Source organism: Podarcis muralis, chromosome 2, assembly GCF_964188315.1.
Source record: "Podarcis muralis chromosome 2, rPodMur119.hap1.1, whole genome shotgun sequence".
In the NCBI taxonomy this organism is placed as follows: Eukaryota; Metazoa; Chordata; class Lepidosauria; order Squamata; family Lacertidae; genus Podarcis; species Podarcis muralis.
The window spans coordinates 93943902-93971299 of NC_135656.1; the positions used below are offsets into that span (position 1 = coordinate 93943902).

A 27398-nucleotide genomic window follows, 5' to 3' on the forward strand; every position below is an offset into this window, starting at 1 on the left:
CTGTATACCTGACCAGTAAAGTGAAATTGAAGTATATTCCTAAGCAAACAAAAACAAAAATACTTTATGCCCCAGGAAGCTTATAATCTAAATTCAGTTAGTCATGAGCAGGAGAAAGAATAGTGGAAAGTAAGCAACAGAAAAGGAAGGGAATGGTTGTGAGCAAATGCAGAACATGTACCTGGGCTTTGTTTCACTTGAGCGTGAGACCTAGGGAATTAAGACAAAGGCTTCTCAGATGAAGGACATTTTCAGCTGAATTTGAAGAAAGGGGGTCACTAGGTAGGAAATTGTAGCATCAAATGAGGTTTAACAACCTGACAGCATTGCTCCAGGAAGCCTTGCCAGGTTGGAATTTTATCAGCAAAGAGCGCATGGGTGGTTGTTGTTGCAATGTTCGAACCAAAAATGAAGAGTCCTCAGCTGCCTCATTCAGTTCCTAAGGCAAGTACACAAATCTTGCCCCCTTCCTCCTTTTTTTAAACATTCCCCCAAATATGGGGAAATACTTCCACAGGAAGAGAAGTACTTTTAAAAAACACACAACTTAGTGTGGTTCAGCACAGCACTAGGCCAGCAAATGCATGATGCCTTGTTCTAGTTGGGAATACAGCTTCTAATGCAAATAAGGATGCACATCCCATTGAAATGATCAGTTCAGTGCTGACCAACACTACATTTCCATGTATCTTGTGCAAGACTTGATGCATTTAGGTAAAGGTAAAGGTACCCCTGCCCGTACAGGCCAGTCTTGCCAGACTCTAGGGTTGTGCGCTCATCTCACTCTATAGGCCGGGAGCCAGCACTGTCCGCAGACACTTCCAGGTCACGTGGCCAGCATGACAAGCTGCATCTGGCGAGCCAGCGCAGCACACGGAACGCCATTTACCTTCCCGCTGGTAAGCGGTCCCTATTTATCTACTTGCACCTGGGGGTGCTTTCGAACTGCTAGGTTGGCAGGCGCTGGGACCGAACGACAGGAGCGCACCCCGCCGCGGGGATTCGAACTGCCGACCATGCGATCAGCAAGTCCTAGGCGCTGAGGCTTTTACCCACAGCGCCACCCGCGTCCCTTCCCTTTAGATACCTTTTTTTCTATCTCAACTAAATTGGATAGATCTGAACATGAGGAAAGTTAGGGATAACTGTCAACACCACTAGAACAACAATATCAATACTGAAAATGCAACATCATGAATATCCCCAAATACTAAATTGTGTCACCAAGATACTGTCTAGGTGACAGAATATAACTGGCCTGAAGTTTGTAAAGTTTTGTTCCATGCACTGTGTGTGAGAGGGAGAGAGTTGCACAGCTGATTGTGGAAATTAGAGGGGGGGGGAAATACAGTAGAAGCTATATGTTGAGAAAAAGGTGGCGTACTCAGGTAATACTGCAGGCGTAATACCATTTCATACAAACTCACGCCCTTTTCCAACAGTTGGGCGTTTTAGCACAAATTGGCCTTTAGCACAAAACTGATGAGACATTGTCATTGTCTCTGGAGATTTGATTTGTGCCATAGTGTCATCATAAGCAATATTTGAAAAGTGAGGCATGCACATAAAAGGAAGAATACATGGTAGAGATTCGTGTTAAGAAATGACTGGTGCTTAACAGTGGGTCGCCTCCTGTTGTTTTCTAAATAAAATGCATTGTGAAGAAGTTGCAACGCCATAGCAAATCAGCAGATGATACAAATTATTCTGGAGAGTCAAAGTGGTGCCAAGGGAGCTAATAAAGCCAGGCAGCCTAGCAGCACCTTGACAGTTCAGAATCAATGCTGACAAATGCAAGGAAATGTGTGTTGGAAGGGAAAAATTGAACTACTCATGTACAGGACTAGGTTGTAATAAATTAACCTGTAACAGCTTAGACTGGAGCATCACTTGTGGAGAGTTCAATGGAGATATGTGCTCATTCTGCAGCAGCAGCAGTCAAAACAAAGTGAACTGAGAAATGAAGAACGAGATAGAAAATAATACTGGAAATCTCATTCTGTTGTTACATAAATTGATTTTAATGCCCTTAGACCTTGAATGCTGCACACTGTCCCGATCATCCTAGCTCAGTGATATAAAGAGACTAAGGGATGGCAGGTGAAGATTCAAAAAAAATTGCAAAGGCATCTTTATGAACTGTGAGTAAGAAGAACTCAAGACTGATTTAGTTTGAGGAAGACTAATTGTATGGGAATCTCTAGGTACAGAAAAAAGCATTATCAGAAGCTTAATATTTACCTTACTATGGCTTCCATTACTAAGAACAAATGAAAAGCAGGGCATTTAAGGCAGCAAGGAGCTTATTTTGACATATTACCATTAGCATATGGTATGGTTGAACCAACATTGTGGAGCAACTAGAGTGTTCTGTTTGGAGCAAGTTTGTTGTTATCCAGAAGTGTTTCATTGTGATTCTTGAAGGAAAGATGGGAAATAACAATTGTTCTAAATGTGCCAGATTACTGAAAGGATTGAGATAAGTGTGTGTGTGGGGGGGAGGAATCCAGTATAAATAATTGTCTGTCGTGGTACTATGCACTATGAATGGAGAGCATGAGAAATGATTTTGAAATATACCACAAGAGTTATTTCAGCCAATTAAGGTAATTTCTCATGAAAAGATTCGCATAGCATCAGCATTCATAGTTGCAAGTTAGGTTATTTGTTTCGAGTAGAGTTATCTGTGCAGAAAACTACCGATTATTCTTATGTTCCCTTATTCTCTTTGACAAGCGTTGACATGTCCTTCATTATGACTAGCAACCAAATGGTTTTACTCTGGAAAGACAAAAGCAATAAGGAAATGTTGTTTTTACTGCATCCATGCCTTTTGTCTTTGGTACGAGTATCCTAGTGTAGGGGAAATGGTTTATCAATTCTTTTTATTTATTTATTTTATCTCAAACATTTCTATGCTGACTTGCCTTTTGCAGTGCACCAGGAAAAAGGTATTCATAAAACACTTCACTGGAATCCTTCCCTAGCCATTATGGTCATACATTGTGTGTTTTTTAAAAAAATTAAATAAATAAAAATTGTTCTATTTTCTGTAGAGAGAGCAATTTAGACCAGGAACTGAAAGATGAAACCAGAGGCCAACACAGCTTTTATAAAGCCATCTATCAATTTCTATGACCATAGCCCTTATACTATATTTGGTCTTCTAGGAAGAATTTGCAATACTCTGATCATAAGGAAACCTACCTGTGATTAATTGCTACTTCTTATCCATGAGCTATCCAACTAAGTCATCACATGAGTAGAACAAATTTTGCTAATGTAACAGTATTCAACCCTTCTCTGCAAGCCCCTGCACCACTCCCAGGGCAGATTTTGGCATGTGTGGGCTGGGAGCTGGGATGGAACAAATATTGTTACAGTGGTGCCTCGCAAGACGAAATTAATTCGTTCTGCGAGTTTTGTCGTCTTGCGATTTTTTTTCGTCTTGCAAAGCACGGTGTCGGAAAAGTTTTGGAAAAGCTTCAAAAATCACCAAAGTCTTTAAAAACCTCAAAAAAGGCTACCACACCGCGTTCTATGAGTTGCTCCTCGACGTCAAGTCGCAGCTGTATTAACGGTGTTAAGAAAAAGGAAACAAACTTGCAAGACATTTCCGTCTTGCGAAGCAAGCCCATAGGGAAAATCGTCTTACGAAGCAGCTCAAAAAACAAAAAACCCTTTCGTCTTGAGAGTTTTTTGTCTTGCGAGGCATTCATCTTGCGAGGTACCACTGTACTTGTTGTTCAAGTAAAAGTGCAATTACTTAGATACAGCCCCGGGGCTTCAACAGCAGCACAATCCTCTAAAAGTTTACTCAGAAGTAATCCCTATAGAGTCCAGTGGGATTTACATGCTGGTAAGCGAACTGCAGCTTATGTTACACTGGCAGTGTCCAATTCAATTGCATCTATCAAGAAATGAGCAAGAAGGTAAAATATGCAGAAGCTATTCAGCAAGTTGAAAGCCACTGAATTGACCCTTTTCCAGAGACACATCTGCTTTTAACATTCCATTGTCAAAACACAGTTATTTTTGTGAAGTGTTGTTTGTCTAGCCGTATGCCCCTGCTTGAGCTTGCACCATTGCTTTGGCTAGGAAAGAAACCCAGAGGGAAGTTGTTTCTTAAAAATACAGCAGCTGAATTTCTGACCTAAATCTTGCAGTGGCTTATGAAATGAATGTATTAGATTAACCCAGGATTAGCTACTTAATTAAAAGTGAAGTGTGTTCAAAGCAGAATAAAACTGTGTACATTTTGATGGAAGTACTCTAATTCTCTCGCTTCTTTGAAGTGGATGATCTGAAGGTCTGTGTAAACCCCCTTGTTTTGGGTGATGGACTGATCTCCATCCCAGCAGGAAGGCTCCCTAGCTCTGTCCTAACTTCACATCTCTTCATAGAATGCAGGAAAACAGTACTTGCACTTCTATCAGCTTCTTGCTTTACCTACACACAAGACTGCTTCCTTGGTGGAAGGTGAGGTGGAGATGAGATCAACTTTTTCAAGTGAAATTTTGAGCTTCTACTAATATATAGCTACGCTGGAAGTTTCTTCAGGGAAGCTAATTTATAGGGGAAAGCACTATTAAAATCTGGAGAGCACATAATCCCTGTCCCTTGCTCCACCTTGTACTTTCTTCATACAGTATTATGCTGACCTTTGGGTCAATGTACTGAAGAAGGTGGAGTGGGGGTTCCAAGTTTCAGGCATGCTTGGAGGAAACTTGATTACTTGGATCCATTTCAGCCTGGTTTCATGACACTGAAACTGCCTTGGCCGCCCTAGTTGACAGCATTTATTGGGAGAGAGATGGGGAGAGTGCTTTCTGCTTATTCTCCTCAGTCTCTTGGCAGCTTTTGATACTGTCGACCATGGTATCCTTCTGGAGTGTCTCAGGAAGGCAGGAGGTGCTAAATGGCACGAGGGACAAGATGGAACCTTGTGGGACACAACAGGACAAGTCCTATAATGCCAAAGATTAGCCTTCCATAACTGCTTTCTTGAAATAACCTTGGAGGTAGTACTGGAACCATTGAAGAAGTGCCCCCATCTCCAGGAAGCTTCTGAAAGCTGTTGCCAGGAGTGAAGTGCCATCAATATTCAGATAATATCTAGTCACATTTCTCTGTACCATCTGAATTAGGGGAGGCTGTTAAGGTGAAAGCATCATGTGGCTCATTCTCAGACTGGAGAGAGACGGAGCTAGTGGGTGAGAAAAATGGGAGGTGCTTCCTCTCTTTTTTGAGTGAGTCATTCAAACTTGCCACATAATACAGTCCCCTTTAAGCATATTCTTGTGCTATTCAGTATCTGTATATGAACTGAGCTACAGTCTCAAAGGGGATGCGGGTGGCGCTGTGGGTTAAACCACAGAGCCTAGGACTTGCTGATCAGAAGGTCAGCGGTTCAAATCCCCTTGACGGGGTGAGCTCCCATTGCTTGGTCCCTGCTTCTGCCAACCTAGCAGTTTGAAAGCATGTCAAAGTGCAAGTAGATAAATAGGTACTACTCCTGCGGGAAGGTAAACGGCATTTCCATGTGCTGCTCTGGTTCGCCAGAAGTGGCTTAGTCATGCTGGCCACATGACCCGGAAGGTGTACGCCGGCTCCCTCGGCCAATAAAGTGAGATGAGCGCCGCAACCCCAGAGTCGGCCACGACTGGACCTAATGGCCAGGGGTCCCTTTACCTTTACCTTTACATTCTCAAAACTATGACGAACTAGAAATCAATGGATACAAAAATAGTGTTGCAGGTTTTCTGTTCCAGCGGTGGTTTCCCGGGGTCACATCAAATGCTGCTACAGAGGATGCCCCCATCTTCAAGATGGGATACCTAGGGAGCATGAAAGGCTGCTATGAGAAAGAGCAGTTTAAAAAGACTTGGTTCACATATGGTGCTACATGCATAGTCCTCTGGAACCCTATGTTTTACAGTAACAGAAACTGGTTGCGCAAGAGAGCCATTCTGCTTCCCTTCTCCACTCCTGCCACATACACAAAAATATAAAACATCTTACGGCTTTGTAAAAGTGATATGATGATGAAGAAGAAGAAGAAGAAGAAGAAGAAGAAGAACAGCTGTCAGAGGCAGCAGCATGCCCCAAAATACCAAATACTTAGAATTTAAATCAGGACACATTTGTTCCCTTAATGTCTTATTTGTGAGCTTCCACTATTGTAGCAGATATGGTGACTTGGTGGACCTTTGTTCTTCTTTGTTCTTCTCCTTATGCTCTTATGGAACCATTCACTCTGCTCTGCTTTCACAGTCGTTGCTTTAGGTAGCACAGCTGGAAATAGAATGCTGTGCTAGCTAAAGGCACCTCTGGTTTGATCCACCAAGTCCCTTGGGTTCTTATAAAGATAATAGTTCTGACCTATAATTCCACAGTGTCAGAGCCGTGGATTTTGACAGTGTAGATTCTCGTGTTGATATATAATATAATGCCTTGCCTTGGTTTCTAGACCTTCTATACTTACAATATTCCCCCCCCTCCCATTAGATAAAATGCTGTGAAAACAGATGCATATACTTTTTATCATGTTGCAAAACCATTCTATCTCTATTACACAGAGAGAGAAGTTGCTGTTTTACTGGCAGTTTTAGGAACATATATAATCTTATTGTACAGCCATATTCAATAACTGTCTCACAAGATTCTATTTATAGTCCATTATTACTTTCCAGGCACCTAATAACAAGATGAAATTCCTATTAAGGTACTCTGTATTCTGTTTAATTCTAGTATGCAAAGCAAGGTTTCTCCTGAAATATTTTCCTCTGGTGCCTGTGAAATAGTTAAAAAATGTTGGGTGATAGCAAAAAAGCCAATTACTTTTGAGCATCAGAATGTTACTCTTTGATTTCTTAAAAAGTCATACCTTGGTTGTTGAACGCCTTGGTACTCGTACGTTTCGGCTCCTGAACAATTGGAACCCAGAAGTGAGTGTTCCGGTTTTCTAACTTTTTTTGGGAAGCTGAACATCCGATGCTTCCTGCAGCCAATCAGAAGCCATCCTTTGGTTTCCAAACATTTTGGAAGTCGAATGGACTTCCAGAACGGATTCCATTCAACTTCCAACGTACGACTGTATTATAAAAGTCATTTCTGCTGTCTTCTGAGTTGGTTTCATCCATCTTCCCAAATGTTCTTACATATCAAACAGATATAAACAATTATTCATGGTGTCTCATTGACATCCCAGTTAAACTTGAACAATTTGATTAAACATGTTTTGTTTCGTCCCATTGCAGCTAACATGACAGCATATGTTCAAATCCATAAACTTTAGCTTAAATCAAGGATCTTTAGGAACCATTGATATTTTGGTCCCATATTTATTTCAGCCATCCTGCTATAATTATTTAGGAAGGTTCATATTGAAAATCTGTTCCTTCTGAAAGAAAGGGAGAAAGATTTCCGATTATATATGTTTGCTGATGTGCCTGTATACTTGATAAGCATGTTATTACGGGGGAGGAGAGGCATTTTGATCCTGGTAGTTAGTGAGGCCGCAGTTCAACTTTCTGCAAATGTTAAGCATTTATTACAGTTTCATCAGTGTTTGTACCCCCTTCAAAGTCTACCAACAGTCCACTTATAGCTGCTTAAAATTGAAATCTAATATCTGAAAGAATAGGCAGAGCTCTTTAGGTACTAGACATTTCAGTAGAGTATTGATAAAGAGAGAACCGTACCGTAATCCATGTCTTTCATTTATAAGTGAAGCATAAAAACTAGGCCATTTCCAGTCATTTTTAAATGAGTGTCATATTAGACTATGTGGGTTATTTTCTCTCTTAAGTCATCAAACATTTACAATTGGACTGGCTTCTTTTTCAAGCAGGAAGGGTTGTTGATAGCAGATATGTCAATGTCTTCTTTGTAAATCAGCTTAGATAGCTGGCTTGTGGCAGGTTTCTTTGCTAATAAAGGCCTTTTTTAGAATACATTCTTTCTGCCATTGATTTGTTTTGTGTATATCAAAAAGGGTGATACTTAAATATAGGCAGTTGTAAAATACATTATCAACTCAGACACATGTTTGACTTCCAAGTACCTCAAAGTACTCTACATTTTTTATTTTAATTAAACAATAGGCATTGGTGTAATATGCCAGGTCTTCTTTCAGTGCCAACTCAGTGCTGCTGTCAACATCGTTTTGCATTGATGTGGCAAAGCCGATAGATGTGAACCACTAGAATCCTCTAAAAATGGAATTTGAGACTGTATAGCACCAACCAACCACATACTGCTATAATCTGTGGTGCTTATGAAATGCATCAGTCGTTTTTCAGTTCCATTCATAAGCAGCTTTCAGAGGTGCCCTTGAGAGCAAAGACAAATTTTGTAGCACAGATTTAATGCACAGATAGCTAACTAGTAGCATGAGAGGTAGATCTAGTCCCAAGGTAAGTTTATCTGTTTTTTTCCAAATTTTAATCAATTCATCTGGAAGGAAAAGAAGAATACTTAATATAAATTTGGGGTGGAATTCAAAGGAGCACTAAGGAGACGACTCCATCATTGCAAATGTTTCTGCTTGCCATACAATCTCGCCCTCTTCCACCACTTATTGTTCTGGGCATTCTCACAACCCCCTAGACCTCTGCAAGGGGAGAAGAGCAGGAAAGCCCTTTTGCACTAGTGGGACTCGTACTGCTTCCAGCTGTAGTTGAATCTGTGCATTAGTCTGGAAAGTGCAATACAGTGGTACCTCGGGTTACATACGCTTCAGGTTACAGACTCCGCTAACCCAGAAATAGTACCTCGGGTTAAGAACTTTGCTTCAGGATGAGAACAGAAATTGTGCTCTGGTGGCTCGGTGGCAGCGGGAGGCCCCATTAGCTAAAGTGGTGCTTCAGGTTAAGAACAGTTTCAGGTTAAGAACGGACCTCCCGAACGAATTAAGTACTTAACCCGAGGTACCACTGTCCGTTTTCAAACGTAATCTGTTCTGGAACACCATTCAAGTTCCAAAACATTCGAAAACCGAAAACTCAATACAGAAGCCTCAAAACGGAAAACTCAGTACTGAAAACTCAATACAGAAGCCGCGCTTCATGTTCAACTTCTGAGGCGAGTTCAAAAACGGAAGCATTTGCTTCTGGGTTTACAGCGTTCAAAAACCGAAATGTTCATCAACGGAGACGTTCGAAAACCGAGGAACCACTGTATATAGTGCTTTTAATGGTTTTATCCCATTCACTCCCCACTACTACTGCAGCCTCCTCCACTACCACTTCATCCTTTAGTCTAGCATTCTGTTCCCAAACTGGGTGACCAAATGCCTATGGGAAGCTCATAAGCAGGATGTGAGTCTAACAGCCCTCTCCCTACATGTGATTTCCAGCAACTGGTATTTAGAGGCATAGAGTCTCAGACACTGGAGGGGGAACACAGCTAGAGGAGGCAGTAGTAGTCCTGTGAAGAAGCCAGCAAAGACTCTGAACCAGTCTCTGCTTGTTGTGAAGGCACTCTTGCAGCTTGCAGCATGGCTGAAGTATGTGCTTTCCTATTGCATCCATTTGTAGCCTGAATTTATTGCTTTCTTACAACCCTGCATGGTGCAGCTGAGTGCTGGATGAGAACTGGGGCCAGTCACTATCCGAGAATGATAAACTAGGATGGGGGAGAGCTCTGCACTCTGCCCTGAGGTCCTTAGAGGAACAGCAAGATATAAATGTTATAAATAATAAATCCCAAACCCCTTAAGCTCCCTTTATTATTCTGGAGTTATTTTCAAGAACTTTCTGTTCCACCATTGGGTAAACACTGTAAAGCAGAGATGGAAATGAGCTGAGGAAGTATTATCTCATGCCATTGCTCTTCTAAAAGCAACTCCCAGCTTGAACTCATCCATACTAAAGGGTTACATACTTATTATTTTCTCGGAGGAGTGATTAATTTTAACGTTTTTTGTTGCTGCAAGAAAGAGCTAAAAGGACAGAATTTAAACTAATTTTTGAAGTCATATATTTTCGGCTTGCATTACCATTTCATTCACCTTTTAGAGGATTGTGCATTAATCATACACCTTATACATAACATTTTCCCTTCTTGAATATATGTATCTGACTGCTGCTTGTAAAGTATTTGCAGTTAACAAGACAAAGGGGCCCGATGCTCCCTGTTCAGTGCCGCACAGTTGCTTTGTCCAGTGTACTTATATATCCAGGTATTGTATGCTATGATTATTCCAAACTGGAATATGCCATAAATTGTGGGCTTTAATTTCCCTTCATTTCCTCCCTTGATTTCTCCGATGCCTCTTCCTCCCTTGACAGTCTTACCTTCTTTCAAAAAATAAAAATCCTTCTCATCTGTAGCTTTATAGTAATATCCATTACCGACTCACAGCCACTGTGTGCAAAGCCTTTTCCCCTCCTGTGTGGAACAATCCTGTGATAGTGGTCTTTTCTGACTCCGTAAAGTAGCCCGGTGTATCCCAGAAGTTGATGGACTCAGCTCCCATTAGCCCAGCCAGCATGGTCAATGGTCAGGAATAAGAACATAAGAAGAGTGGTCCTTGTCGTCCAACACTCTGTTCTCACTGTGTTTAACTAGATGCCAGTGGGAATCCCAGTAGCAGGACCTGAGTATAAGTACGCTGTCCCTTGGAAAGGATGACGTGTGTTGTTGTCCAACAAGATCTGGAGGGCACTAGAAGGTGGCTCTAAAGAACACTAATCCAGGGGTTTATTTAGTTTGTTCAGGAAGCTCTACTCACTAGTACAGTCCAGAATACATCATCTGAAATTCCTATTATCCAGACCAGCCTTTCTCAGCCTTGGGTCCCCAGCTGTTCTTGAACTTCAACTCTCATCATCCCTGACCCCTGGCCATTCCACTACAATAGGAGTTGTAGTGCATGTTGAGAAAGGCTGACCTGGACTGCTCCTCTCTTTATAACTTTTTCAATAGTTGGAGAATTTTAAAGGTTTTGGGTTGCTGTTTTGCTGTGTTTTCACTTCACATAGGCACAGCATCTCCAAGGCTTGTAAATGTAGGGTTGATGGAGCTGCCACATAATTTTCTTACTCTGTAGTCAGAGGAGGTTGGAATAGAATGTATGATTTCACTTTCTCTTAAGAACATTAGGGAGCTGTGTGTGTATGTGTTGCAATTAAAGCATTTAAAGAATACACATATTTCTCTTTGCAAAGCTACACTCTTTTTTCCCCATCTCTCTTACTTTTAGAATTTCACTATTAAAAGATGGAGGCCTCCGAATAGCTAATGTGAGTAAATCAGATGCTGGAAGTTATACTTGCCTGGCAGAGAACCAGTTTGGAAAAGCTAGTAGTTCAACTAGCTTATTAGTTACAGGTAATTAGATAGCTAATTGTCTATCAGTAGCAAATTGTATGAACTGAGAAATTTGTGAAACAGACATTCCAGTTTTGAATTTTCAGTTTACTTTCAATTAGTACTGCATGTACAATTCATGTGAAATATGTAATCAGTGCTCTTGCTAAGCTCATAGGAAAATGGTTTTATATATTAGACTGTTTATATTGAATGCCCTATCTTTCAGAGTTTTTTATATGGTGACATTTCAGCTTTTTCTATGAAACTTTCTGATAGTCTCCATGGACAGCCATATGAAATCTCTGCTTCCTTAATCTTAGTCTATACTTGACCATGCATTTGTGGAGAGGGAACAGGTTTACCGTTTTGAAATGGAACTCATTTTTGCTTTAAAAATATATATGACAATTCCATTACAAAAAAAAGCAGGAAAATTGGGTTTGTGTCAAGGACAGTACTGGAGATTTTAAATGCTTTTTTTCATAATACATAAAAAAGTGCATTCCATATCCTCTGGTTGTCATTCTGCTCAGTCCTCAATCCTTAGGTTTTTATTTCTGCGGTATGTTTATGCCTATATTTTTTCACAGTGCATTCTTGTTTCAAAGGCAGATTTTGCACAGTTTCCGGTTTCATCGTATTTCCTCTCTACTTCTGAGATGTTTTCTAACATTCCTGAAAGATGCTTGATTGGAGTTTGGAAAATCTTTGAGGCAGGGAAACTGTACTTAAGTCTTTGACTCAGTTTTGTGTGTGTGTGTTGTATACAAAATTATACTTAAAGAAACAACAACAACTATGCAGGAAAGTAGAACAGTAATTCAGAGAGCTGAAACTGACTCTTCCTGTTCTCCACAGAACCAACGCGGATAACCCTGGCACCTTCAAACATGGATGTTTCAGTAGGGGAAAGTGTTATCTTGCCCTGTCAAGTTCAGCACGATCCACTGCTGGACATTAGTTTTACATGGTATTTTAACAGCGCATTGACTGACTTCAGAAAAGATGCATCTCATTTTGAGAGAGTAGGTGGGGTAAGTTGTAAAGTATTTATTTATCTTCTGGTTGTTATCGTTAACTATAATGGTCATCTGGAAAGGGCAAAAAATGATTTTACTAAACTTAGTACATTTGTAGCTTTTTAATGACAAAAACAATACATAACCATTAAACTGCTAATGATAGTGTGGGGTTTGCTGCATATTATTAATGGATTTGACGGTAGAGGAATTTCTGCAAAATAAATCTCACCTTTTTATTAGTTGTAGAAATGTACTTACAAGTGGATTGAATTTACATATTCTCTTTTGCAATAGCCCATCCATTTTGCCAGGATATTATTTTGCTCCACTCATTTATATACCTTTTTTTGGGTTTGAACATAACACCTCCCGTCCCTGGAAGATATAGCTGCTCCTGTTACGTCTAGGATGACTCCTACCATAAAAACCTTCTTGTAGTTTATGATCTGCTTTGGCATCTCTGCCACAAAGGTCCGGTTTTCATGTCACAGTAAACCAGAGTATGGCTTGTCATGATTTCCTGAATGTTCTGCCTCCTTAATAGTTGCTCACACCCACTATGTTCCTCTCCAAGTTTTTAGATTAGCCCAGGACCACAGCTAAGGGATCATAGTTAAGCTATCTTCTTAATCACAACCTATAACCTTGGGACAATCCTTGACTACAAATCACGTTTGAGGAAGAGGGACCTTAAACCACAATCCTGGGTTAAGATGGCACAGTAAGTGGCCTAAAAATGCCTGAGAAGGTGCAATCTCCTCCTTGGGAACCAGCATATTTGTGCCAAGCCATGGCTTAGCATGACAAGCAAATGCAGCCAAAGTGAGGCTAATTGCAGAGAACATTGGGCAGGGGCTTTGCCAGTGATATACCAGCTGTGGAACTCCCTCCCTAGGAAGGTTAGAGTGGCTTCTTCTTTAGTTTTAGGCAAGCTATTAAAACTTACTTGTTCTTTGTAGCTTTTAATTCTGCCCTTTCTCGTTTCCTGCTTGGCAGGGGGTTGGACTCGATGGCCCTTGTGGTCTATTCCAACTCTATGATTCTATGATTTACATGTGCATTTTTCTTGTTCCTAATCTGTTCCTCCTAATATTGCTTTAAATTACAGTTTTTTTAATTGTGTGTTGCTTGGCTGGTGTGCTTTTGGATCAAAATGCAAATTCATAAATAATTTTATGAATAAATAAGAGAGTCCAAGTACCCATGGAATTGTGCGCTATATTCCCCTATAAAGTTTAAGGCTAAATTGGACCTGACATGAATCACATGATTGTGTCCCCCCCCCCCTTTCCTAAACATTATGCTTTTTTCTGCTTTTCTTTTGCTACATTCAGCTGGGGGCCAATCCAAATTGGGGCAGTGGGAAAAGGAGCAGAGAGATTTAAACTTTCTGGCCACACTTTTACAACTTATTTGCAGAAACAAAAACCAAAAAAAAAAAAATGGACTCATTGGCAGGATTTAAATAAACATTTACAATTTTATTTACAGAGAACAAGAAATATAACAGGTTATAACATAGTATTATGTACAAACAGCAGAATACAACATTTGATGTAATAAACCAGAAGTTGGGGGAAGTCACAGGGAGGGGGGAAATTGGAAAATGAATGTTAAGTAATGATATTGGATATTTGTTATCAGAAAATAAAATAAATAAAAATTGTTTTTAAAAAATAAAAATAAACTTTCTGGCAACACTGTGGCACCAACGGTAGCTTCACTCCCAGGTAAAACAGCAGTCAAGAATGAACTCTCCTCTTGTTATAATGAAACTATTGTTTTCCCTTTTTTTCCAAATGAAAAAGACTAAAATTATAATGAAGTTATATCTAATTATAAGACTGGATTGTGATAAAATGCAATGTTGGTACTATACAGCTTTATTCCACTAATTGCTAATGGCAGGAATCCAAAGCACGGCATGTAGTGTTCCACATACGTGCGTGGGCCAACTTTTTTCACTTCCAGTCTGCCAGCAGTCAATTCCCTCCCACCTCTTTTAAAACAAACAAACAAAGCAGAGGTTTTGGAAACCTCTCCAGCACAGCACCTCTTGAGGCCTTGAAGAACTGGGAGGCGGGGAGGGGCAGGGAAATCACATTACCATCATACATAACTTAGACCATTTCAAACAAAACCTGGCCTCTTTTCAGGTGGCCGGGTGTCCTACCCCAGTGTTAAGCATCATTCGTTAGAATTGTTTTATTCAGCTTTTATTTTAAAGGGTGACGTCTTAACGATTAGCTGACAGGGGCTGAGACAGAGAGTGTTCTTTCAGAATGAGACACAGCCTATTGTCTCCTGCCTAGTTAAACTTCTCACCCTGGTTTCTAGCACCTGAGATGCAGTACCCATCTTCTGCAACTAGTAAGTATTGCAGGTCTTTTCAAGCCAAAAGAAGAAGTCTTGGGATCAGCTTGTGTGACCGCATCCTATTACGCTAGGCTTTCAGTTCTAGCCAGCGCTGCCTCCTTGACTTTTAGAACTGCATTGCTTGAGAGCAGGGTAGCTTTTCAGAGCACGTATGCCATGAAGCTGTTGAGGGAAAGAGGGCTGGAATTTCAAAGAGAGAGAAGCTACTGAGAGGCTTGGACGCTTAGACATAAAGACAGATCAAGTGATCGCTGCTTGACATGTGGCAGAAACTTAGCAAGTTGAACGTGTTATCCCAGCTTCTAAGCCCCACTGTATTTCAACTTCCACACCACCTCTGAAATAAAGATATAGGAAAGTGAATGGGTTGCACTTATGGGCCCACAGGGTCTAACAAACCCTGCACAAGGACTTTCGCTTGCACAACAGGGCTTTGCACACACACACGCACCCTCTGAAATTGACTCTTGGGGAGTCAAGCGAACCCCAAGAACGGGGGGAAAGGGAAGGGGGGTCATTTCACCTAGCAAGCTGCAATGCTTGTGCAAACAGAATGATTGGTAGAGGGTGACTTTGAATTCCACTCCACAGTAGACCTGGGCGATATATCAGTATATCACCCAGGACAGCTTTGATGGGCAGACCACTCAGCAGTATATCGCTGGTGAAACTGCTGCTGCTTCTGAGTCCTCTTTCCTTCAGCACACTGGGCACTTGAGGAACAAAATCTGCTGGTGCTGGAGACAGAAGGACTCAAGCGGTGGCGGTTTCACCAGCGAAATACCGCTGAGTGAAACCGCCACCATGGTCTGCCCCTCATACTGGCAGAGGGAGATACTGGTTCCTCCACTTCTTTAAACTGCTTGGCTGAGGAGCACGCCACTGCCCTTGTCTCAGCCAAGCAGTTTTATGGAGCCTCCAACCCACCATCAGTTTGCACAAGCCAACTGCGCAGGGGGACTCTGCTACAAGTGCTTCCGCTTCCCAGCTGAGGGAGCCCGAATCCAGCTCCTGCTTCGCGGGAGCAGAAGCTGGATCAGGTCTGCTCAGCTTGGGGGGGGGGGGAGTTGCAGGCTCTGTCACACTTTTCCATTGAGGGGTTTCCGGCTGCCTTCCCCTCAATGGAGAAGTTTAAAGGAGCACCGCCTGGCAAGGTTGAGGCAGAGGCAGCCCGGCAGCTGCATCAGAGGCAGTGCAGGTGCTCTCAGATGCAGCTGCTGGGCTGCTTCCACCTTCCCCGACCCCAGCCTCTGTTCCGTCTGGCTGCCTTCAGGTGGCGCAGGGGCTCTGAGCAGCCCCGATCCTGCTCCAACTTGCATACAAGCAGGAGCAGGGTCAGGGATCTCTCAACTGGGAAGCAGAGGCTTCGCACTCCCCAGCTCAGCAGCCCCGCTCCCGCTCCTACTTGCATGCATTGTCCCCAGCCCGCCAGATGCTGGGCCGAAAGCGCCTCAGGTCCCACCATGAGAGCTGAGGCAGTTTCTCCCAGCGCCTCGTCAGCTTGTTGCAACATTGCGGTTTATCACCAAACCGTGATGTTTTGCTGGTGATGCATCACGATGTTGAAAACCTAACATCGCACAGCCCTACTCCAGAGCTTTATTCCTTTAGATGTTTGCTCTGGAACATTTGTAACCAGTTAAATCCAGTCCAATTTATGCACAGGTGTACTTCCTTCCCAAAGTGAGGTGAGCTCTGTGGCGATCACACAGGGTCCCCGGACGTTTCACCGTCTATTGATCCTTGTGCCACCACTTTATTTCTCGCTGCCACCACCAAGGCCCTACCTGGTACAATACTGAGTCCAGTCAGGGTTAAATTGGAACATAAACTTTTGTTTATTTATTACAGTTTAACAAGTGTGTGGTTTCATAAACAGTATCAGTCAATTACATTCATGGGGTGCCTATCCAGACCTATAACTTCCATTACCTGCTTTCACTCACTAAACCACCACTCAGATATTTACTTGTCTTCCTAGCCCCTAACTGTTCCTGACCCAGCTTATTTCACTACACGAACTCAACCTATCCCAATTCACTCCCATTCCAACCAACCTCCCAATGAACTCCTCCCTTTGCCCCTCCCAGAGCTGGTTTTATAGTCTCTCTGACTCCACCCCCTGGGTCCTGATTGGGCAACCTGTTTAATTATTTCACTTCCAGCACTCTCATAATAATAATAATAATAATAATAATAATTTCTACCCCGCCCATCTGGCTGAGTTTCCCCAGCCACTCTGGGCGGCTCCCAATCAAGTGTTAAAAACAGTACAGCGTTAAATATTTAAAACTTCCCTGAACAGGACTGCCTCTCATATGTTAACGTCACAAGCTCATCTCTTTAAAAGCAGGGGATTAAAATTAGAAGTTTTGCCCAGATTTCTCCAGTACTGTGGGAGTGAACTACAGATGGTCTTTGATAGCGTATGCTAATTGAGGTGACACTTCTTCAGAAAAGCACACACGAGACAGGCTAGAGAGCACACACGCATGCAGGCAGGTATGTATAGTCCTTAAATATTACATTTTGCCTGGTGTGTAGTAAGCTAGTCTCCACCACCACCACCACCCCAGATGTCCAAGCAAGTAAGGATTAAACAAAAATTGCCTTACCATTCTCTTGACGGATGATGCACACAGCTTCTGAACTGTCAACATGCTGCCTGTATGCCACTGAAGATATTACTGTGTCAGAAAGCCTAATATCAGCTGAAACTGGGTAGACATCAGTATTAGAAATGGTTACAGTGTGGTTACTGGTTTTAATACCACCCAGACTGCTGGTGATTTCTGTTTCAAGAGTCAGCGTAGTGCCGGTCAGGGAAGGTGAACTTCCTGTCATTGTGAATTGACCACAGCAACACATATCTAATTTCACGGGCTGAAGATGTGAATGAAATCTCTCCAACTGCCAGAATTCCAAGAAACATTGACAGCTTGAGAGCATGTTGCTGCACCATTTTTGTAGTGCTTTCATGATACCCAATACTGAGTTACACAAAATGCTAAGGCTTTGGTAGCGCGTCCTTGGTGATACGGTGAATGATTAATATTGGAACTCAACTTTCACTCTCTCTCTTGCCAACATGATATTGTTCACTGTGATTAGATACAGCATTGTTTTGTCTATTCAAACTTGTCATCGGAGAGGTGCACAAGCTTATATATATATATATGGTTTGACAATCCCACAGGCAAATTTACACTTAGTGCAAGATTTATTTCAGCAAATAAATTACCGCACTGGAAAGGGTGAATGTGGGTGTCTTAGCCTTGAGGGTTGCTTTACACTGTCAGTTCTCACTGTTGTGTGAATTTATATGTTGTGCTCTCTGGAAGAATTTTGTGCCGCAGTTTTTCACACCAAACATCACACTCTTTCCCATTAATTGTATACAACACTTTTTAAAGATATTCCAGCTTGTATTAAACATAGAAATAGTTAATCATTACCAGGTACTTAAGTTTTCAATTAAGCTAGTCACTTCAAAAAACTGGCAAGGAGAATATTACATTTGTTTTAAGACACTTTCTTTTAGATAAGACGTGACTTTGTATTTTTGGAAAGCAAAGGCCACTGAAAATAATTTAATCAAAAGATTAAAGTGCTGCTGATTGAGATCATAAGGGAAACAGAAGGAAAATAAAGCATCTAAACCATATCTAGGGAACTTTTTTGAGCCTGAGGATTGTGTTTCCTGATTGCCAGTGTTCCAAGGTCCTTATGTAAGTGGTGAGTGGGGCCAAAAAGTTGACAAGGTGCGCGCATGAACATGCATGCATGCACACCACCCATGAATGCAGCACACATAGTGTGCACACACCACACCAAAATGCAAAATCTTTCCTGCAATACAAAGAAGAACAATAATTAACATTCCCTCTTTCCATCGGTTTATAAAAACTCTCTTACCCAACCATCCCACCACAAACGAGAAATCTCCATCCAAAAAAGACCCAATAAACTCTTTGCAACAAAGTCAGCATTTCTTTTTCTTATGAACATGGCTTCGTGCTTAAGAAGCTCTCAGTGGGCCGTCCTGTTATCTTCTCTGTCTCTCTCTTAACGGAATTGATTTTTGGCTCTTATGCACTGCTGTTTTTGTAGTCTTAGAAAAGAAAATGCTTGCCTAACTCCTGTCCTCTGTTTAGTTGTTATTCTTCGTTTCTTTCATTATTTATTGTTGGTGTTATAGATTGTGAACAATCAAAATAAATTACTGGTGGTTTCCTGTAGAAGCATACATGCACAGTGTGAGATGATTTTATTTGACAGAAACACACAAGTGTCTATCTGACACTGATGCATTGTTAAGGGTCATACAAAGTGTGATGTCTTGAAGTGTGAAGTCACAGTAGACATCTGTGCTTCAGGAAGATAAAGTTTTGCAAGTTTGAAAAATGAGACACACAGAGAGAGAACCACTTGTCAGCCTTCTGTCATTGGAACTGGAATTTGTAATGCTTCTAAGAGCTGCTCTCTTTTTAAGGAGACCCTCATTACAAACATCTCTGGATAGAACAATGAGTACTCGAGTCATTTGCCTTCTTTTTTTATAAGGTCAATTTTATATTTGCTGCACACCTGTCTACCCAATTTGGGGCTGGATGCTAGTTTCAGCTAGTAATTAGTGGCATAGATAATATCAGAGTCAGATGGCAGGCAGAAGGTTAAATTGCTCAGGCTAAAGAGAAGAAGCAAAGACCTGGGATAATAAGAGACCCATTATCCCCATGGATAACTTGGCTGGTTATGTAGTTAACAAGGCTCAGCCTGCGCATGGCAGGTGTCAGGTGTTTTGTGCCCATAGTACATGGTGGCACCCGGCAGCAGAGGCCTGGCCTTCCGTACCTACTCCTCTGTCTTTTGCCTTACTTGCACAGGCAGAAAAAGGCCAGAGTTTGGCTACCGGGACTCCCAATTCAAAGTCCCATGGTATCCTTAGGCAGATTTTCTTCCACTAAAATGAAAGTTTCTCCCTTTACATCTAGGACCCTTTGACCCTTACTTAGAATCCAATCTGGGGTTGGAGCTGTTTTGTTATATACTTGCTTTTAGCATCTTACATTTGTACTTGACATTTTTATTTATTATTTGTACTATTAACTTTCTATACTGCCCTTCATTTGAGGATCACAGGGCAGTTCACCACAAAATACAAATATAAAATGAGAACACAATAAAACAAAAACAAACCAATAACACATTTAAAAGGTCATAGAATGCTAAACAGCCAAAGGCCTGGTTGAAGAGGAATGTTTTCACCTAGCGCCTAAAGGTGTGGAATGAAGGGGCCAGGCGAGCATCCCTGGGGAGAACATTCCACAAGCGGGGAGCCATAGCAAAAAAGCCCTCATTGTTGTGTTGCTGCCCTCTGGACCTTTCGTGGAGGAGGCACATGAAGAAGAGCTTCAGATGATGATTGCAGGGTCCAGATCAGTTCATAAAGGAAGTCAGGTCACAGCCACAATCCCAGTTCTTTTATTCATCTAAATTTAAAGGGCATATTTTTATTATTCCCCTCCAGCTTTCTCAAAATTCCCCAGGGAAGCAAATCTAGATACTGAAAATAATTTCATCTTCCTCTGTCATATTCTGTTCTATCTCTGTTGTTCATGCACACGCTAGTGCACACTAGATAGATTGCATTCCATGCAAGCTAGTATTTATAGAAGTGTTACTTCAAAGCTGATTTCTTCCTGTTGGGGACAGGCTGCAGCTCAGTGCATACAGCACATGCTGTCATGCAAAAGGTTGCAGGTTCAGCTCCTGACATTTTCAGTTAGGGCTGAGATGGGCTCCTGCATGAAATTCTGGTGAGCTGCTGCCAGTCTCGTGTCAACAGTAGTGAGCAGGATGGACTAATGATCTAACTCAGCACCAGGCCGCTTCCTCTCTCTTTCTCTTTACCAGAAAAAAACCAAATGCTGTTGAACCAAGAACAAGCAAGCTAACTGAATATAAATTTTAAATATATATATTTATCTGAACAGAGTGCATCGGGAGACTTGATGATTAGGAATATCCAACTGAAACACAGTGGAAAATACGTGTGCATGGTGAAGACGGAAGTGGATAGTGTGTCATCGGCAGCAGATCTCATAGTTCGAGGTATGAGCAATGCTACTTACTTACCTAGGCGTAAGTAAACACCTCTTAGGGTGTTTCCAGATTGAGTTTGAGAGCTCTGTTGTTGTATCTAAAGTGTCAGACACTGCCTTGCAAACCTCAAGAAAGTGTTCCTTTTTGCCATGTTGATTTCCTGCTGGTTCAACATGTACATTGAGATCTATCAGGACCAGCAGTAGTGACAGAAAGAGAGAGACTGTATGTTGGAACTCTGGTTGATGTCCCTGTCAGAGAGTGCTAAATTAGTGGTGGTAGGAGATAGTTTCTGAATGTTTCTTTCTAGCTTCCCATAGGTTTCTGAGATGTTCCTCCTACTTCCTGAGATCTGAGGAAATGAACAGTACACAATACACATATTCAGTTTATATGTTGCAGTGGGGGGTGCAGACACAGCAACTTATTGCTATTGAAAGCCCAATTGCTACTTAGTCTCTAGCAATGAATCAGGGAAGTTCCTAAAATTATATATTTTGACAACTATCTAGGATTCTCTCTTTTTTATATATAGATTACAAGCTGCAGAAGTATTTTAAACATAGGATAGGATTTAACTAAGCTGTTTTGTGTATGGAATGAGGCCTACTCCTGCAATAAATCTTCTGGAGGCTGGCGGGGGGGACCCAGCACAGGTTTAGGGGGCACAAGGGAGAGGGAGAAGGTATTACTGTGCAAGTATACATCAATTCACGCTATACAAATTAATACTAATTTGGATGAAATTTGTCTTTATGTGTTAAAGTGAATGTGACAATCTTCATCTGTGGCTACACTATTTTACTTCAAAATAATATTGTATTAGCTCTTACTTGATGTTCTCTGTGTGTGTTTTTATTTTAATATGTATTTAAGAAGAAGAAGAAGACAGTAGTATATTTTGTAAACTGAAGAAAATCCTTATTTCCAGAAATGCTTAAGAAAGCTTTCAGGGTTAAATTGCTGTCCAGGGTGCTGATGCGGTTTTGTGCAGGGGAGAAATGACTACCAAGCGAACGTCATGGCAAAAACTGCTTTAGATAACAAATTGTCAAACCAAAAAGATGTATTAGCAGATTAAGGCAGGACATCAAGGACTAAAGTAAAAGACGCTGATTTGAAAAGGTAGTGAAAAGTTGCTGAATAAAGGTCCCCGGAAGAATACATCATCTGCTCTCTGCTTGTGAAACTGCTGTTTCAGAACTTGCTTTTACAACTATAAAATAACCAAGCAGGAGTTTAGTAAATGTAAAAAATGGCAGTTTTATTGCAATCTAAATTGTTTTCTTCCCCCCACAGTGCTGGCAAAATAGAAATCAGCTGGCACTGTGTTTAAAGATTTGTAGAATAAGTGCTGCCTTCATAACACCTTTCCAATTTAAAAATCTAATATCTTATTGCATTAGGCTCACCTGGACCACCGGAACGTGTAAAAGTGGATGAAATAACAGCTACCACAGCCCGGCTTACTTGGCATGAGGGCTTGGACAATCACAGCCCAATCGCTAGTTATACAATACAGGCCAGGACACCCTTTTCAGTGGGATGGCAAAGAGTCACAACAGGTAGAGGGAAATATTTTTGAAGTGTTTATGAAGACTACATTTTAATATTTTATTGTTATGGAGGAAACCAGGAATTTGCAATTTCTTTCAAAATACTCTGTTACAGTTCCTGATGTCATTGATGGGAAGACGTTCACAGCCACTGCAGTAGACTTAAACCCTTGGGTTGAATATGAATTCCGTATAGTTGCCAGTAACAAAATTGGAGGTGGAGAACCTAGTTTACCCTCAGAAAAAGTAAGAACTGAAGAGGCAGGTTAGTGGGTTTTTTGTTTGTTTGCTTGGTTCAATTGATACAAGTTCAGTGCAGCAGGTTTTCAAACCTTTACATTTTTAAAAAACTTTTGTAAAATTATTTGATTTTTTTCTGTTTTTATGCAGTTCAAGAGATGAGTGCTTGGCACTGAGTGACTAACCAGATTTATAATACACAAGTGCTTGTGTGCTCAGACAACTTTTACATGAAGTTACATATTAATGCATATACTGAAAATCTTTGCCTTGTACAAAATGATGAACTAGAGAAGCCAAATTGTAACAGTGGGGTGCTTGCCGCAGTCCTGAATTCTGTTCCATCCAATGTAAAAAGTGTCACCTATCTGTTCTGCTAGAAGTTGTTGCCATAGCACTGCTTGACAGAATGGCTTTTGCTGGCATGTCTAATGCTTTGCTTTTGGCACCACTGAACATTCTTAGGTGAGGCATAGCAAAGCGCATATACTGTGGACCCTCACATCCTAAGATAAGGAAAACCAATTTCAGTCACCACAGGTTGGAGATTACTGGAGAAGGTCACTAAATAGTGGTGTTTGATGTGCAGCCCTGGAATATTTTAGGTAAAGGCGAGAAATAAGCCTACACAGGAATAAGAAAATTATTCCACAGTATTGCGGCTTTGCCATTGATGTTTAGAAAGTGGAAAAATTGTGAATACAAGTGAAGATCAGAGTATTCTTTGCAGTAGTCAAAACAACTTGTTTATATAGTTTTAAAAAATGGTAGAGAATAAAGTAGGTTTGTGTGAGTATTGAACAGGAGCACTCAGATAGAAATTGCTTAACAATTGTTTTTTCTTCTTCTGAGACTCTGCCACCCACGCTGACAAGGTGACTGCAACCTTTATGTAATGCTTGCACATGCTTCACGGGGTTCCTTTCCTTTTTGTAATACATACATATATTTTCTCTCCTTAGAATGTGATTGTGCAGTTTAATCAGCAGAGCACTGAAAAGCAGGATGTCATAATTCTACTATGATAAGAATTCAGAATGGCCTTCTTAATCTTTGTGCAGCTTTCTTTAAATTATTGAGCATAAATGTAACATAGAAACCAGCTCTGTCCGTCTTTGAGCTACAAGAATTCAAGCACTACCTGGGAGAAATCTGCCAGTCAAGCAATACTCATAGAACATACTCAGCACTTTGTAGACTTTGTCTGAAGAAGGGTTCCCTTCTTTCAGGAGACTTAGTAAGGTTAAAAAAGAAAACTTAATTCACCTCTGAATATTAAGAATGGTTATTCCCACTAATAATGAATTTTGACTCTTGAACACTCATTCGGGTGACTCCAAAATAAGATAGTGGCTTTTAGATAAGTTGGAGACTCCCTATGAACACAGAAACATAGAAGTACAAACTTATGGCATCTGTCTGTCTCGAGTGACAATGGAGTGTGTCTCCAGGGGTGTAGTCAAATTGCTGTGTTAGCAGCACCAAAGTGACCTCCCCAGGGTGGAAGCCTAGGAGGGCAGAGAAAGAGAGGAATTGACCTGCTTGAGCCCTCAACATTATAGTAAATATCCTGGAGAGGGAGAATTGGGGCCCAGAGAGATACATGTCATGAGATAAAAGAACCCCTCTTTCTTCACTATGCAGGGATCTAAATAAATTTCTGTGTCATGATATAGAACTGATACAGTTTCACTTCTGAATTTCTGGGACCATTCAATTAATGCGCCTTCTATTATATTCATGTGCAGCTAATGTGTGTTTTCCCTGTACAGTGCCTGAGGTACCACCATCTGAAGTGAGTGGAGGAGGCGGCAGCAGGTCTGAACTGGTCATCACATGGGATGTAAGTGTTCTGCTTGGAATTTATTTCCCAAAAGTTGCCTTTTTTATTATCTACTCAGTAAAAAATTACCCAATAACTGACATAAACGTTCATTTATCTGATACAGCTGACTTGTTCTGTCATCTTAATATGTATGCTTTTCCTGGCCTCTTTCCAGAATATTATCAGAGCAATATTTAGCTAAGCTTATTATTATAATAGTCTCATAGGTTTTCAGAGTTAACACAAAAATTAAAACAGCTACTTGGATACTGAAAGTACCTCTTCTCATCAACTTTATGTCCCCAACAAATAGCATATGTTTTCAGAGTTTAGGTCTGAGATTTCCTGTAAGATTATTTGACACATAAACAAAATCACACAGATTTATCCCAGTCTGGCTGAGGCCATCTGAAAAATACTCCAGTAGGAGAAACCTGTAGATTGAAAGGGTACGAAGGCCTGCCATTACTTCCCTTAGTGGTCTATCCCTTTGATGACAGTGATGACATTGGAAATAGGCTTCTTAAGTCAACACTCTGTAAAATCCTGGATGTATTTGCCTTTATAGAGCCAACTTCCAACCTTCCAAGCCTCCACATAGTGGAAACCCAAACATGGTGTCTCTTACTAAGATTGTCATCCTAAAACTAGTTAGGAATTGCTGTCAAACTGAATGGGACTTGCATCTGAGTAAACACACTTCAAAATTTGTTCATTTAGGGCTAATGAATGCACCAGTCCTTGGTCTCTTTAGGGATAAAGCTTATTGTATTTCTGTTGTGGCTTTGTTTTATGTTCCATTCATTCCTATTCCCCAGGTTACAATCTTCATTCAGTTAGTGCTCCTTTCTTCCCTTTATAGTTTCTTTTTTCTAATTCCCACCTTTGTTCCTTTTCCTATTCTCTTCCTTGTAAATGTAATAATCTCTCTTTTGCCATCCATCAGGCTGACTCCCCTCTATCTTTCAAACCCTTTTCAAACAAGACACTTCCTTACTGTACCTAGCGGATGTTATCGCTTCTCTCCCTTTGTTGGCTTCCTGTGTCATCTTTCTTTTGCACTGCACATGTGTTTATTAGATTATAATATTAACTTTCTGTGTAGTTGATTATTATGCTTTTTGTGTTACTGGTTTGGATAGGGAATGGGACCTGATCTGTTTTATATTCTGTGCGGCTCTTAATTAATCATCTGTGCTTAATAAATGACTGACAATGATAACTCGGCTTAATGCTGTATGGAATTTATGCCACTGAATACTGGGGCTGAACTGAATGTCCTCTCTGTGAAACATTTAGTGATTTAAAAAACTTGCTAAATCAAGCAATAGGCATGCTTTGTAAAAGCCCAGAATGTTGCTGGAAATGGCACTGTGAGATCGTGTTGCAGTATTTCCATTGTACAGGGGAAGAATGAGGTGCCCCTAATGGTAAGTCGGGTCTGCAGACTTCCTTGGGATATACTGCTAAATACATGTGCTAGCACATGCGTTCCTAATGTGCCCTTGGGTTTCTTAAATTGGATCCCATTGCCCCTTTGGCTAATTTAAAACCTCAGGAGTCAAGCTTCTCTTCCTCATAACATTGATTAGACAAACGAGACATCAAATAATTATTTTACTAGATTTGTTATGTTTACATAGCTTGAATTTTTTGTTGTTATTTTAGTATTTTCTTCATTTACAATTTTTTGGCTTAGCCCGTTCCTGAAGAATTACAAAATGGTGAAGGATTTGGCTATGTCGTAGCTTTCCGACCTCTTGGAGTTACAACCTGGATACAGACAGTTGTCACATCACCTGACACACCCAGATACGTCTTCAGAAACGAAAGCATCTTGCCCTTTTCACCATATGAAGTCAAGGTTGGTGTGTATAATAATAAAGGAGAAGGACCATTTAGCCCCGTGACCACAGTGTATTCTGCTGAAGAAGGTGGGTTTTTGAATCATCTCTTACATACCTGTCGTTATTTCCCATGTCAATGAGTGAAATATAAATATTTGCTTTGCTAGTATCTGTGAAGCCATGTTAATTAGTTGGCCAGTGAGTTCGTTAAGTTTATTTGTTTTTCCTGATTCCCCTTCTACCCTGGGTTTTCTTATTGTTTTTGTTTCCTAATGCAGAACCCACCATAGCACCTTCTGGTGTATCTGCAAACAGCCTCTCATCTTCTGTAATTGAAGTCTCCTGGGTTTCCATTCCTTGGAAAATGAGTAGTGGAAGATTGCTGGGCTATGAGGTAAAAATAAAACCCTGTGAAAATGTTCCTTTTCCTAGAAGCTAACATGACTGTGATAAGGTGTTTGGTTTTCTTTTACTTTCAAATCATTATTCAGTTGCCTGTTGGAAGCCAAAGCTTGCTGTTAAAATCAGCTGCTCAGTCTTTGCTTCTTTATGGAAAAATGAGTCATTCAAACATCTGGTGATGTACTTTTTTCTCTCCCCCAAATTTTGGAAGGGAAGTTGCTAAACAGGCCTGCTGTTTGAAACTAGAAAGGGAGCTTTCTGCTCCTGAATCTAGGCGAACACATGGCATAGTCACAAATAATCTGTTCTGGGGGAGAGTATAAAAGCCAAATGTAACTATTCCCACTTTTTGTATGTGTAAAACTTGAGCTTTGCCTTATTTCCTGGCCTCATGCCAGATCAATTACTGCAAGCTCACTAAAACTGCATTGAGAATGGAAATCAGTTGGCAGCCAGCTCTGCTTTTGCTATCTGTATATGCCTGCTTGGTATCTACAGCATCTCTTGCTGTTTCTCCAGCAAAGATAAGCACCGTACCCAGTTTCCATTAATAAAAACCCAGTTGCATTTAAATACCCATGGTTGTGTTCCTTTCTGCTTTGGGAAAGGTAGTAAAATTGCTTGTGCACGATGACTTTATGTAAACTGGTGTTTAAGCTGACTACAAAACAAGCCAGGCACAAAATTCGATACTGACATTTGCAATACT

The 27398-nt window shown here is 40.9% G+C and overlaps 1 protein-coding gene across 2 annotated transcripts in view; it reads left to right on the forward strand.

The window, feature by feature from the left end:
• Window positions 1-27398, forward strand: part of CNTN3 (contactin 3) — a 166917-nt gene that overhangs the window by 128092 nt on the left and 11427 nt on the right. Inside the window, exons 10-17 of one of the 2 annotated variants that reach the window (XM_028719369.2) lie at window positions 11207-11334; window positions 12175-12350; window positions 20711-20828; window positions 22226-22384; window positions 22491-22640; window positions 24388-24458; window positions 26140-26374; window positions 26566-26681. In XM_028719369.2, coding sequence (XP_028575202.2) covers window positions 11207-11334; window positions 12175-12350; window positions 20711-20828; window positions 22226-22384; window positions 22491-22640; window positions 24388-24458; window positions 26140-26374; window positions 26566-26681 — 1153 coding nt within the window. The remainder of the gene's footprint in view (window positions 1-11206; window positions 11335-12174; window positions 12351-20710; window positions 20829-22225; window positions 22385-22490; window positions 22641-24387; window positions 24459-26139; window positions 26375-26565; window positions 26682-27398) is intronic. The other variant, XM_077925028.1, reaches the window with a different exon arrangement.